Source organism: Dermacentor andersoni, chromosome 3 (assembly GCF_023375885.2).
Source record: "Dermacentor andersoni chromosome 3, qqDerAnde1_hic_scaffold, whole genome shotgun sequence".
In the NCBI taxonomy this organism is placed as follows: Eukaryota; Metazoa; Arthropoda; class Arachnida; order Ixodida; family Ixodidae; genus Dermacentor; species Dermacentor andersoni.
Genome location: NC_092816.1, coordinates 205,730,465 through 205,744,239, shown reverse-complemented (window position 1 = coordinate 205,744,239; position 13,775 = coordinate 205,730,465). Strand labels below are relative to the sequence as shown.

General features: G+C 48.0%; 1 protein-coding gene and 1 pseudogene across 1 annotated transcript in view; both read right to left on the bottom strand.

Moving 5' to 3' along the window:
• Nucleotides 1–1,176: 1,176 nt before the first annotated feature.
• Nucleotides 1,177–1,348, bottom strand: LOC126524798 (U2 spliceosomal RNA; annotated as a pseudogene).
• Nucleotides 1,349–7,919: 6,571 nt separating this feature from the next.
• Osbp (oxysterol binding protein) overlaps nt 7,920–13,775 on the bottom strand; it is a 77,036-nt gene continuing 71,180 nt past the window's right edge. Inside the window, exon 9 of the mRNA XM_050172674.3 lies at nt 7,920–8,856. Within this exon, the coding sequence (XP_050028631.2) occupies nt 8,629–8,856 (228 nt within the window). The 3' untranslated portion in view covers nt 7,920–8,628. The remainder of the gene's footprint in view (nt 8,857–13,775) is intronic.

Genomic DNA, 13,775 nt, shown 5'->3' with positions numbered 1-13,775 from the left:
CACCCCTTGAGTCTGAAACCCGTCCAACGATCTTATCGTCAGCGATACGCCAAGCACTAAGTATTCATCCATTGCCACGTACTATGCACCACGAGCATGACAAAGGGCGGCGCAAAGCCCGTGTACGATACATTGGCCGCATGCTTGCAAAAATCCCGGAAACACATACTTTATGCACGGACACATCACGCACTCAAGAGGGCTATATCTCGGTAGTTTTGGATGGCACCGAATCCCTGAGAGACTCTGCTGCAATGAGCGGAAGAAATTCCGCTTACGGAGAAATTCTCGGTGTTGCTCTTGCAATTCGATACGCCATCCGTGTTCCTGAGGAAGTGTATATATTGACGGACTCGCAACAGGCATGCCGGGCGTTCCTATCAGGACATGGCATCCCGAGAGCGGCGCACCGAATTCTCAAACAGATCCCGCAAAATACACCAACCACACCTCCCCGCATCCACTTACTCTGGACCCCTGGTCATACCTCGCTGCCGGGTAACGAACACGCACATGCGGTTGCCCGAGAAATTTCCCTCCGGGCGACTCGGCGTGGTGAGGCGACTAGTTCAGAGTGGGAGAATCCCTTGCTCCGTTACAAAGACATATTCCGTCATTATACACGCATTCGTCGCACCCACGCCGCACCACCGCCGTCCTTCTCGCGGGAGGAAGCAGTGGCATTACGCCAGTTACAAACCGCAACTTTTCCAAATCTTGTCTCTCTCAATAAATTCTACCCACACTGTTATGCAGATCGTTGCCCTGGCTGTGGCAGCTCGCCCACAATCTTCCACGTCACGATTGAGTGCACTGCAAACCTCTTTCCTCTCTTGCCAACTCTCATTTACCCCCTACGCAACAAAGAGCTGTGGGACGATGCCATCCGCGACGGACCTCCCGAGGTCTTCCGAGCTGTGATACAACGGGCTCGAAACATCGCCGGAATCATCTTAGGGACCCTGGACTGAGGGTTCCTCCCACACTGCTCTCGCCATTCAAATAATATTAATAAAGATGTTTTACTCTCTCTCTCTCTAAGCAATACTTTCAAGCAGCACCGCGCCGGATCGCACAAGCCAGAGAGGAGGAAAGGCTCGCCGCGCGCCCTTTCCTCCTCGCTCGATGAAAACGTCTATATGGCTAGTTTCCAGCGGATCGATGTCCGTAGATCGAAAACCGTCGGCAGATTCCGAAGATGCATTACCGGGCCGACCCGCGACGGAGACGAAACAGGCTTCAAGCACTCCGCCAACTTGCAAAGTTCAATATCTTGGGTCCAAATATAACCCGTATCGGATATTAGGCTGATAAGAACAGATACCACATTTTGACCCACGTCGGCCATGTCTACATTCGCACAGCCCTCTCTTTGTCGGCGTTCCAAGCGCTTGCATATCTCCTTTCCTTCCGCTCTCCCGTGGCGGCGGTCCCGTCGTCCACGTGAATGTATATAAAAAAAAATCACGGTAAATGAGTCCGAACCTATATTCAAAATTCTTTGTCACCTCTGTGTCGTATGCTAAACAGCTTCGCTGAGTGGAATGGCTCATGATTTTTGGAATACGGTTCAGCGGGCCGAGCGGCATGCTGCTCCCCAGTTGAGGCGCAAAACAACGAAAAGTAGGCTGAGGGCGCTGCGAACGAATTAGATGTTAGGGAGGCGCACGCGGCAGCGGATTCCGCGGGCGGGCTTCTCCGTCCCTAGGGTCTACATAACGTTAAGCTATTGCAATCTGTCTTTGTGCCCTTATGGGCGAGGCATGAGCCATTTTGACCTATTATGAAGGGATAATGACTCATTTGGAATAAAAACAGCTCGGAATACTTTTACGTTATACCGGAAAGTTAAGTATTGGGTGCTTTGGAACCGCCCGGGCCTATCATGTAAAGATGACTTTCATAAAAGTCGTAGTTTCGCCCGAAAGGCGAAGCATCGATCGCGATTGGCCTCGAGCTCCACCACTGGAAGAGCTGGCGCCACCGTCGGCGTGACGTGCCATGAGGGATCACGTGGACACAGCGGCCACGTCGGCTGCTTCGGAGGCGCCGAAGCGAGTTGAAAACGAAAGTTTAAAGTACCAGCTGCGCCGCGGTTCTGATTAAGTGATTAGGCTTTACCGCCTTGGGTGTCTACTTGACATTTGAAAGTACTATAATAGGTAGTGGCTGCCTTGGAGGCGTGCAGAATAGTAGGCTACTGCTCAGTACCGCAGTGCCCGACGTACGCAACGGAGCCCAACCTTATTCAAACGTAGCCGCAGGACAAGGAGCTGCGTGAAGCTTGGCTCGCGAAACTTAGAACCAGCAGAGAGCCATCGGTTGCAACTCGGGCATGCAGCAAGCATAGAGGCGAGGAAGATTTCTACGAAGGCGCAGGGACTGCGATGTTCCGTGAGTAGCAGAAAACGCGTACTGAGACGCTCGCCCGCGCCCGCTGCCCGGTAAATGCCATGGCGGTTTGGTCTATGAACTTGATGGTAGACACTGGCAAGTTCACTGGAACGGAAAGGGAGCGCTAAGACGCACATTAAAAAAAGAGCATGGGGTGTGGTCATGTTTCTCTTATGATTAATACACTGGATTACGAACAAGCAGAATGAATTCGCACGCTGCGAAGACCGATAAACATACAGTGCGACGCAACTTGAGAAATAATACTGACATGTCCAAGAACTTAGAAGACAAAATAGATTGAATCGTCGCGACGGCACATCACAGTCGCCGTAGGCGTCGAAGTCTCTATAACGTAATTATTTTTGAACAGTTCTGATGGCGTCTACGCAACAATGGTTGCTAGTGTACTGTCAAATGCTCATATGCTGCGGCCTAAAACTCGCGGCACGGTGCGAAAACGCGCTCACAGCGAAAGCGAAACATTGTGCGCGAACATGCATGCAGACGAGCAGTCGGTCGCTGTGGACCCGTGTGATCGCTGCAGTGAGGCTTCATTCTGTTATGCTCCATTTGGTTATACAGACAACCCCCTACAAGAACATATTTAACATGGTTTACTCTCAGCCGTTTACCTACCTTTCATGCAAGAAGTCGGTTCGGGAGACTCCATCGCGGCGACCGCGCGCGGTGGCGCTTACTGTACGTATTCGGTAAAGAGATAGCGTCTGTAAACGTTTCCGTGCTTTCAGCTTGTCAAAGATTATTATATCGACAGGCAAAAGCTTCCCTCGTTTTGAGAGTACTTACATAAATGTCCAGGAGGGCCACCGCGTGATGTTTTTATTGAGCGCCGTAAGCGAAACCTAAGAGGAGCGCGCCGCGTGATCCCTCATACCACGCGAGGGAGGCGCTTCCGACAGATGGCGACTCCGTAACTCCTCGCCGCCAATAGTAAATTAGCAGACAGTTATACTAAGGATCGCAGTTTCATCGGTCGTATAAACTTGTAATCATTTTCTCACTAAATTACCAAACGTGGACACAAGCAAACGTGAACACATCTCACTCGATTTCCACGCGCACTCGCTGGTAGGCGGAAGCACGGCAGCAGCAGTGGGCGAATTGGCAATCGTGCTGCCTCTCGCTTCAACACGAACTAAGCAGCGAAAACACAGCGCACTCGACGCGTGCACTCTGTCTCCACCGCAGATCGCTTTCATGACAAGGTTGCTGCGTCTGGCGCGTCAGAGTAGAAGGCCCCATCCTTCTCCCCTCCCCTGCTGCCTTGGGCGCGACGGAAGAGTTCGCGCTTTCCTCCTTTGCGCGCGCGAAATTCAGCCGCCATCGTCGGCTCACCCTCGCGCATCCAGCATACGGTGCGCGGCATCGTTATCGTCCTTGGACTTCAAACGGAACATCACGGCGACGCCGGCATAAATGCGCCTGGAGTGTCCATATAATTCTTATCACAGTGATAAACCACAGTAGTTCATAACTCAGGCTTTTCCGTATAGTCTGTTGTTGAAGCGCTTTTCCAGGCACTTCACCAACACTGTCGAGACATTAAAAAAAAATGTATATAAAATGTCTTGGGCTACTCTTCGAAATTTCAGACTCCCTGTTGCAGTGCATGCTTTCATGATTGTTGTCACTAATTAAAGACCTACAGGCACTATTATAAAAATTTGCACGTACTAGACTGTTTCAGTATCAGCGTAATCTGCTTCAAAATTCAGCTTAAGATGTTGTCCAAGAAAGTTGCAGCACAGGGCTCTTGTTGGTTTATTCTTTTATTGTGGTTTTGAAGTGTACTGCCATAGTCCGTGTTCAATTATTTCACCGAAATTCAGATAGGCCTGCTTCAAAATGAAATTTAGTTTGCTCCAAGCTGCTCCAACATGAAATTTTATCTGCTCCAATGTGCTCCAAAATGCAATTTTATTTTCTCCAAAAACTGCTCTAAAATTACTTTGGGCAGTCCCACTCCTGCTTTTCAAGTTTTTTACTGACCGAGGCGCAACTGCAAAATATTAGCTCAACTGAAATGGTCTCAACACTACTCGAAAGTGTCAATGTCAGCCCTGATGACCTTTACCACAAATCGTAATGTATGCAGCGCATATATGCTCTATAAATGGCTGACCATACAGCTAGCTGCTAGTTGGGTCTATGATCACTGAACTGGTCTCAAGTAACTTCGTTAATGCCTAATGTAGTTGTGACATCCTTAGCATAACTCTTGTTATCGTATTTACTCGAATCTAGGCCAACCGCGATTCTAAGCCGACCCCCTAAAGTACAAAGCCAAAAAAAAATATATATATATATTATCGCGAGTGTAGGCCGAACAAAAAAAGCGAGGACAGCGTTCACAAAATGCGAACAGCATTTATTGAATCTGAACGTGCAGGGCTCATTCAATGTCGTCATCGCTGCTAGACTCGTCACTGTGCTCCTTGTCACTGTCACCTTCAAACAGTGCACTATCTTCGGTACCGTCAAGCACATTAGATATGCTGCACTATTTCAAGGCGCGCATGATCAAAGTACCTCTGATGTTGTCCCACGCTGCAGCTACCCAGCCCGCCAGCTGCGATAGCGATGCACGTTTGATGCGGCCCGTTGCTGTTGATGCAGACATCAAGTGGGTGCAACTGGCCCGTCATGCCGCCCAGTATGACAGCGAGGTCCGTGTTCGCTTGGGCGAGCGCAGCCTTCACGTTGGCGGTCAAGTGCCCACGGTGAGAGTCGATGACAAGGAGCGAGTTCTTTGTCAAAAGGGCTCCTGGACGCCGTCGCCGCACAATCTTAACCCACTCTTCCCCCATCGCACCCACCATCCACCTGTTCTCATTTGCCCGCACAATGACATTTCTTGGGAAAGTTTCTCGAGCAGGCAGTGTCTTCCTTTTAAATATCATATAAGGAGGGAGTTTATGTCCATCAGCTGTGCAGCACAGCATCACAGTTGCATGCTGCTTCTCGTAGCCCGCAGGGCGCACCTTCACCTCCTTGGCACCCTTTTCATTCACGGTGTACGCCGCTGGTATATCAAAATACACAGCCGTCTGGTCAGCGTTGCCGATTTGCCCAAGGTTGTAGCCTGCCGCTTCTCTCTTTTGCAGCACGTAGCGCTGAAAAGCTATCAGCTTTTCTTCGAAATCGTTTGGCAGCTTCTGGGTGATTGAAGTGCGACGTTGGAGGCTGAAGCCGAAGCGCTTCATGAATTTCTGAAGCCAGCCCCGGCTGGCTTTGAAATCCATTGGCGTTAGGCCTCGCTCCCTCGCAAGTTCCCTAGCTTTCGCTTAGAGCACTTCTGTTGTCACTAGAAGGGCAGCTGCTCTCTGCGTCCGAACAAATTCGGCCAAAACTGTCTCCACTTCATGGTGACGGCCAGTCTCCTGGTACTTCAGCTTTTGCATGACAAAATGTTTGGTGGCTTTATTGGAGCGCTGGGATGGAACTTCAAGAGCCATGCAGTCCCTTTTCATACTTCCCCACAAGTCGACACAAAACCAGGCCAAGCTTACTTTGTTAGTGGTATATGGGTAAATACAGCAGGTCTGCTGCACTGCTAAGGTACATTCTGAAGAATGTCCCTATTATGTTAATTTATAATCAAAATGGAAGTCCTATGGATGTTCTAAATCCACAGATGAATGTCCCATAAATGTCCTTTGGAGGATTGCTAACACAAAAAGTTCCAGAAGCTTCTCTTACATACCGACACAAATGTCTTTAGGATGTACTTAGGATTAGCCAGTAAGAATAATCCATATTTAAAGATCTCCTGGATGTCCCACTATACCATTATGACGTTCATGGGGAAATTTATGAACATCAATTCGCATGTATGGGAGGATCCCATAGACATGCAAGGATGATCAACATTCGAATGTTCCGTTTTGGACATCTGGTCGACATCTGTAGGACGTCGGTGGTCTACAAATTTGGTGCCTTTTAGAGACCCGAAGAGAAATTGAAACATTGAGAGCCGTTTTCTCAAGTCCTTTTTCCTGTTTGCTCAGTTGTGGAACTGATTTCTTTGTTACTGTTTAACATATTTTGACTGCTTTTGCTACATTCCTTGGGCTACAGTGCAGGGCGTGACAGTCTCGCTTTTGTATCTCAACTTTTTATAACTTTATGATGTAGCTATTCACTCACCCCGAACGTGTGCTTGATGCGAAGGTACCATAAAAAAGGACACTAACAAATTTGTTGCGATAAAAAAAAGAAACAGTCACGCCCTTGAGCATGCATTTGCTATGCAGGCAATGCTCAACAAACCTTCTATCACATTTTTTAAGCTCCTCAGGCCCTCTGAAAAGTTCAAGGGAGAAAAATTCTGCTCAAAATGTTCTCTGGGTATCACTCCGAAACTTTTATAGATGCATCAGGAAGACATTATAAGCATTTGTGCCAATTTCAATCCAAAGCCATGAAGAAATAAGGAAGTTGATATTCAAAGTTGTGTGCCCCTTAAGTAGAATGAGATACTAGAACTGACAGCTTCATTCATAATACGCACCAAGAAAGCTTGGCTCAGCTAGAGGCATGTGATGCAGTTGTGAATACAAGCTTGTAAGCTGTTTCAAGGTCGACCTTAAATTTCTGAAATGTTCAAAAAGAATATTTAAATGGACTTTTTATCACTACCTACAGAACCATAGGTTGCTTCTGCAGAGCAGGAAGAGCAAGCTTCTGCAGCATTATTCTGGCCCAATGTCTAGAAGGTATGCAAACTGGAATATTCTGTACACTCCAGTATGAACTTGCCTACTTACATGGCTTCAAGCAGGAAATGCCGGTCGAGTGGTGCGGCAGCAGTGCCCCAACTGATATCACATGCAAAAGACAGGGCATCACTCAAATTAAAAAAAAAACAAAAATTAATTCTGGAGCTTTACATGCTAGAATTGCAAAGTGACCATGAGGAATGCTGTAAGGTGGGCCTCCGGATTAATTTCGGACACCTGGAGTTTTTTAACACCCACCTAAATCTAGGCACACAACCTCTTTTGCATTAAAATGCAGCCACCAAGGCTGAACCCGTGACCTCAAGCTCAGCAGCACAAGACCCTTAAATTTGTTGAGCCTAGTACCAGAAGTACTTCAAAGTGACAACAGGCAACAATTTCAATTGCACAAGCTTTGAAGCTTTACTATACTGTACAGCTGCCATCATGTTACTAGCAGCCCTGATTATGCAGAGCTAAGTGGGGCAGTCAAACATGTGCTGAAGACTGAAAAACCTTTTTCACAAGAGCAACGATCTGTACAAGGCTCAGTTGGCATATCATGACATGCAAAGAGACAGGCTGTTGTTCCGATTTTCTGTTAACATTAAACCAGTAATATTGTGCTGCATGCTAGAAAAGACAGCCAACAAAGCTGATGGACAGCCTTTTCAATGTGCCACGTTACGATACACTAAACGGACACTAACAGCACACATTTCCTACTGGTAAAAAAATATTGAAGTAATAGACATGGCTGCAAGCCAACAGAAAGTGCACAAATTATAAAACCAAGAATTTTAATTCCCTAAAAAACAAAACATTTAATTTCTCCAAGTGTGTGTTGCAGTTCGTATATGTATGTATACATATATGTATATAGCAGGCTTCTCCAACAACGACCTAAAAAAAAAAGGCATGGAAGCGGTAGCATGTCAACAAGAAGGGGGCCCCCTCCTCTTGCACACTTCCCATCACAACAGTAGTTCGCATCACAGAGCCACCACAGCTCCACAGGCTCACCCGGAAGGCAGGTAGACCACACATCTCGATCGCTCGGGGGGTCTTGCTCCTCCAGTCTATGGCCCGCTCACATCCACGCTGGAGCGGGATATTCAAAACGCATAATTATATAGAAGATTATCTTACTACGTGAACCTCGGCAACCGACATAAGAGACCGCGGGCCACCAACTCCTGGCCTGGCCATACATTTGCTCGTGTGGAGTTGGCTTCATCCCGGGTCTTGCGCGTGAACAATCACCAACAACGCTCGAAAAGTGAACAAGCTGCAGTCTGCACGGTCTGAGTGGGTGGGTGTTTGTCAAGGTGCAGGAAGGGCATGGCTTGCTAGCACCCGAGTGACACCATTCAGCGGAACTTGCCCTTGTCTGATTAGGGCACCAGCACTGGCTGGAGGCATGCCGGCTTGCACCAGCCCCAGCAGTCGTGGTACAGGAGGGGAAGGGGGGGTAAGCGACATTGCTGGTGGCTCAAGACAGATAGATGGCGGGGCAGCGATCCCACTTGGCCTTCTCCTTGCAGCCCCAGTATTCATTCTGGTAGACGTGGATTGGGTTGCCCGTGACGGGGTCGGTCTCTTTGCGGAACCAGGCCGGCTCGTGGCCTACGTATGGGCGACCCTGGGCGGCCGCAGCTTCAGCCTCGGCCTCACGCTGCCGACGTGTTGCACGCTGCTTCTCCTCCAGCTGCAGTTTCACCTGCAAGAACAGATATTTTTTTTAAATGCAACTAACAACCTTGGCAATGTTAGACCAGTCTTCTTTCCAGCTATGCACCGTATTTACTCGAATCTAGCCCAGCCCCAATTCTAAGCCGACCCCCAAAAGTCCGACGCCAGAAAAAAAAAAAAAAAGCTTACCTCGAATGTAGGCTGAACAAAGAAGCAAGAACAGCATTCAGCATTCACGAAATGAAAACAGCATTTATTGAATACGAACATGCCAAGCTCATTCTGCGTCATCATCGCTGCTGTGGTCCAGCAAATGCCATCCTCGTTGTGGCACATGCAACAAGCATTTTCCATTGCCCCCTCCATGACGGACATTTTTCTCGTCGAAGTCCTACGTGGCTTGAATGTTTGACGATGCCTTTGCGGCTAGCACAACTTTTCATTTCAAAGCGGCACAATAGTGGCATTGCCCGTTTGGTGCCATTTTGGTAACGCCATGCCGCATGCTGATACGACACAGGTCAAAATGGCGACATTGCTCATGTACTTCAGTTGGCTACTGGCAGTGCTAGTAGTGGCTGAGATACTGACTTTTCTAGATGGCGCTAGCAGGGCACCATATTAATCAATTTCAATTAAAACTGGCACGTCTTTTTATAACTCCTCGAATCTAAGCCGACCCTAGAGTTTGACATGTGACTATTTGAAAAAGAAATACTATCAGCCTAGATTTGAATAAATATGGCAGCTATCCCACCGAAAGTATGGGCCAAAAAATGTGGCCCAATTCTGAAGGTAGTACAATCGAACCCCGTGATAACTAAAGTCCAAGACAACGAAATGTTTTTGTAATCCCCGCCGAAGAATGCCCATAGGATTCGATGCATTTCATCTTATGATAGTGAAATGTCACTAAACTGCAATCCCACATTAACAAAATTTGCCAGAGCCCATGTAAAACTAACAGAGTACAAAAAGTACACAAATGCACTTTCTCTCCAATTAAGTTGTGTAAAATACTGTCACAGTATGCTTGCCACACCACTATCATTTTTGTTTACAAAGACAGCAAAATGAAGGAAATGATCTGTAGCTCTGGAAGTGCATCATGGCCACCATCTTGTTTCTTTACAACCCATATAAAATGACAAAGCCAGATTGCAGTCAACCTCTAAAGACTTATGACGACGACCCTGTGCAGTGAATAATCTGTGGGACAAAACAACATCCTGCAAAAACAAAGAAATCCACATCCCCGTAAGGTGTGCTGCCATGCCTCTGGGTGTGATTGAGATATGAGAATATGAGCCTCCTGCTTCATGAACGCTGGTTTCGTTGCCACGCAACAGGCACAACATGTGGTTTTGCTGTCGCTGGATGTAGGTTTGCCTGATGGGGTTGCATTCTCGGTTGATCGCTTTCATTGATACAATCACTCTTGCGAGGTTTCACATAACTTGCCACTAGACGCGTCGACATCTAGAAGCAACATATGCACTGGAGGAATGCTGTTGCTAGTAGGGGCTGACACAACGTTACTAGACTAGCTTCAGTTGTAAAACTCCCCGCCCGCGCGCTTACAGCCGCTGTCGCCACTTCTGTGACAGCCGCCAGATGGCAACGCTGTTCCATCGGGCTCCGCTGCAGACGCCTCGTCACAGCCTTGAGCTCGTGCGGACGGACAGTTTGCGCGTGTTTCACGCTCGCTGGCGTTCTCCCTTGTCCGCATTAGTGATACCACGAGAAAGCTGTATCCACCTACAGCAATAAGATTTATCGCGCCAGTTTATTAATACTGAAAGAAGGGTGAACTGCACGAAAGGAAGAAACGCATGCAGCGAATCGCAGAAGCTGCGTTTCTAAATGTCTGTCGTGTGTTTCTTCCTGTCGTCTTAACGTTTCGCACTGTTTAGGCTCACGAGCCTGAATATCTGGCCAAAGTGCGTGATTGTAGGATAGTCTTTATCTCCACCGAAGCTTCTCACCACGCCAAAGAAGCGCTACAAAAAGAAAGATGAGGTCAGTCTTTGTACACACAAGCCACAAAAAGAAAGAAAAAAAGAAGGAAAGAAAGAAATTGAATTTTTCATTCCGTGAAGCTGAAGCTGAGCGATGCTGAAACGTGCGCCCCCTGTGTTTATCACTGGGTTCATTAAAGTATTTCTCAGTTATGAGGTTACACACACAATCGGCTGCGACGGAGAGAACGACGTCTGACGGTATGCCCGCAGTCCGCAGTTCTCGCTTGCGTTCGACGTCTCGAGTTTGCGCGGCGGCGTGGTTAGCAGCCTTCGCCTGCGATTTGCCGCTTGTGATTCTTCGAAATTAAGTTTCTTCAAAATTAAATCTTTCCGTTACGTAAGACCATGACTGGCTCATACCCCCGTAAACGCGGCCTCCCCATTACGACGACATAAGTGAAGTGAAAGTCTACGCCTGGACTCACGCCTGTGATACCAGTTGTGTAATATGTCCTTCACCTCGTTCCTCCCATCATCCCCCATTGTGACCCTTTTTCTTCCCCTCTTCCCCTTCCCTTACGTAGAGTAGCAAGCCAGATGCTCGATTATCCGGCCGACCTCTCTACATTTTCCAATCATTCAAGTACTTCTTCCTTCTTACGCTGGAAAGATGAACGGCCATGAAGCCAGCTGTGGAAGATGACGACGAACGCGGGAGCAGTGGCACGAGCGCGTGCCGTTGATTTCGCAGAGAGTTCTCAGTCGGCACGAGGAATCGCTCTGTTTCACGCAGAGCGAAGCGTCGCATTGCTGGGAGCACACAAAAAGTGGCACGCCGAACTGTCGACATCGTTCCGATAGCGGCCTATGCAGCCAGGTACGCAGCACGTCGGCATCGTCTGCTGATATTCTTAAGAAACTCGGCGAAGGCTACAGTTCCACGGATGACATGCTTGCTGAAATTCGCTGTCAACAATGAACCACAGAATACACCAACGCTGCACCGCATGCTCAGTCCGGCCCAACCGCGTAGCCGGCTAGTGAGGTAGTGAAGCCGGGTGCGACTGCAGCGCCACGAAGGCGCGGACGTGCGGCGGTTCTGCGCAACGGTGCCGAGTTTTAAAACTGAAGCTAGCCTAGTAACGTTGGGGCTGACCCATCTGAAATTTCTCGAAAGCAATCAATGCTGTCGCTCGTAGATGCCACTGTGTCCGGCGCCAAGTTATGCAAAATCTGGCAAAAGTTACCGTATCAACGCTGTCGCTCGTAGACGTCAACATGTCCAGCGTTACGGAAAATCTCCGGAAACTGATTGTACCTGCCAAAGCGATCAACCAAGAACATGGCCCCATAGGGCAAATCTTAGTCCAGAACACTGTTGTCCAGATACAGTTAAACCTTGATATAACGAAGTATGTACTTTTTATAACTTTTTGTATACAGTCGAACCCACTTATAACAATATTCAAGTGCCATGAAAATTCCATTGTTATAACTGGGTTGCATGAAAAAAAGAAATCAGAACTGGAGATGGCATAGCTGCTCCAAGAAAACTATAATGGCGGGGAGGCCAGTTCTCCTCCCTGCCAACTTCCTCCTTCTGTCTTCCGATTGTGTTGACTCGTTTAACTGTTTAACTCTGCTTCCTGCGCACTGCGATCATGTGTTGTTAACAAGCAGCAGCTGTCAGCTTTCAAGTATGGCACTGCTATAACAACTGCAAACAGGGGTCATGGGCAGTAAGTGACATATGAGCTTCGCCGACGCGTCGCTTTGGTGGCCCCGAAAGGCGCCTTTTAAATATGCGGGATGGTTGCCGCAGCAGCATGTCAACTTGAGAAATCCCAAAGAAACGATGGGACGAGATCACCGCAAAGCATCTTGCCGCGTACTTCCCACTGGCTTGCACGAGAAAACCGCATGTCCGTCAGCTTTGCTCGCTTTACGCGAAGCTTGCCGACATCTATCTCCAAGGCATCCAGGTGCTCCACGTAGTAAAGCGGAAATTCCCTCATAAAAGACAAGCCCATGAGGGACTTAATCATCTACAGGACTTTCTGTGTGGACAATATTGAGGAAGCCTGCCCTAGTGCATCAGCGCTTCCGTCATGGCCGTCACTGTCGCTATCCAATGCAAGCATGTTCACGACGATTGACATTGTAAATTAAAATTAAATTTTACGTGCCAAATCACTTTCTGATTATGAGGCATGCCGTAGTGGGGGACTCTGGAAATGTTGGACCACTTGGGGTACTTTTAACGTGCACCTAAATCCAAGTACCACTGGTGTTTTTGCATTTCGCCCCCATCGAAATGCGGCCACAGTGGCCAGGATTCAATCCCACGACCTTGTGTTTAGTAGCCCAACACCATAGCCACTAAGCAACCATGGCGGGTGATCGACATTGTAGTAAGCAGGTTATTTCTCCATAGAAAACATACAAAAGTTGACGGTGCAGCAGCTTTTCATTGTCATAACCGATACATTGTTAAAACCAGTATTGTTATAAGTAGGTTCGTATGTATAGAACACTGCGCGTTTACGAGAGATATTCTGAATGTTTCGTGTATTCTTCTTTTTTTTTTTTTGAAAGAAGCTTTTATAAAAGGTGAAACAAACAATCGCCGCAAATATCCCCACCAGTTGCTGGTTCAACGACAGAAGGAATGACGCATGCGCAGAGCGCAGAAGAGAAAGTAGCAGCAGACCAGCATGCGCAAATCACGACGGCAGCCAGATGTGTGCTGACAACATGGTCGCCGATGGAAGTGAATGCTGTTATCCGGTATGAATGGGCGTCTGTTCCCTGCATTGAAAGCGACACTCTCGGGACATCACTTTCAAAACAATGCCGAGGTGGAGCAGGCTGTATGACAATTCCTTGCATCACAGGGCACCGAGTTTTACCAGAGTGGTTTCTTCAAACTGATTGCACACTATGACAAATGTCTCTGTCAGTGGTGACTATGTGGAAAAATAGTGCA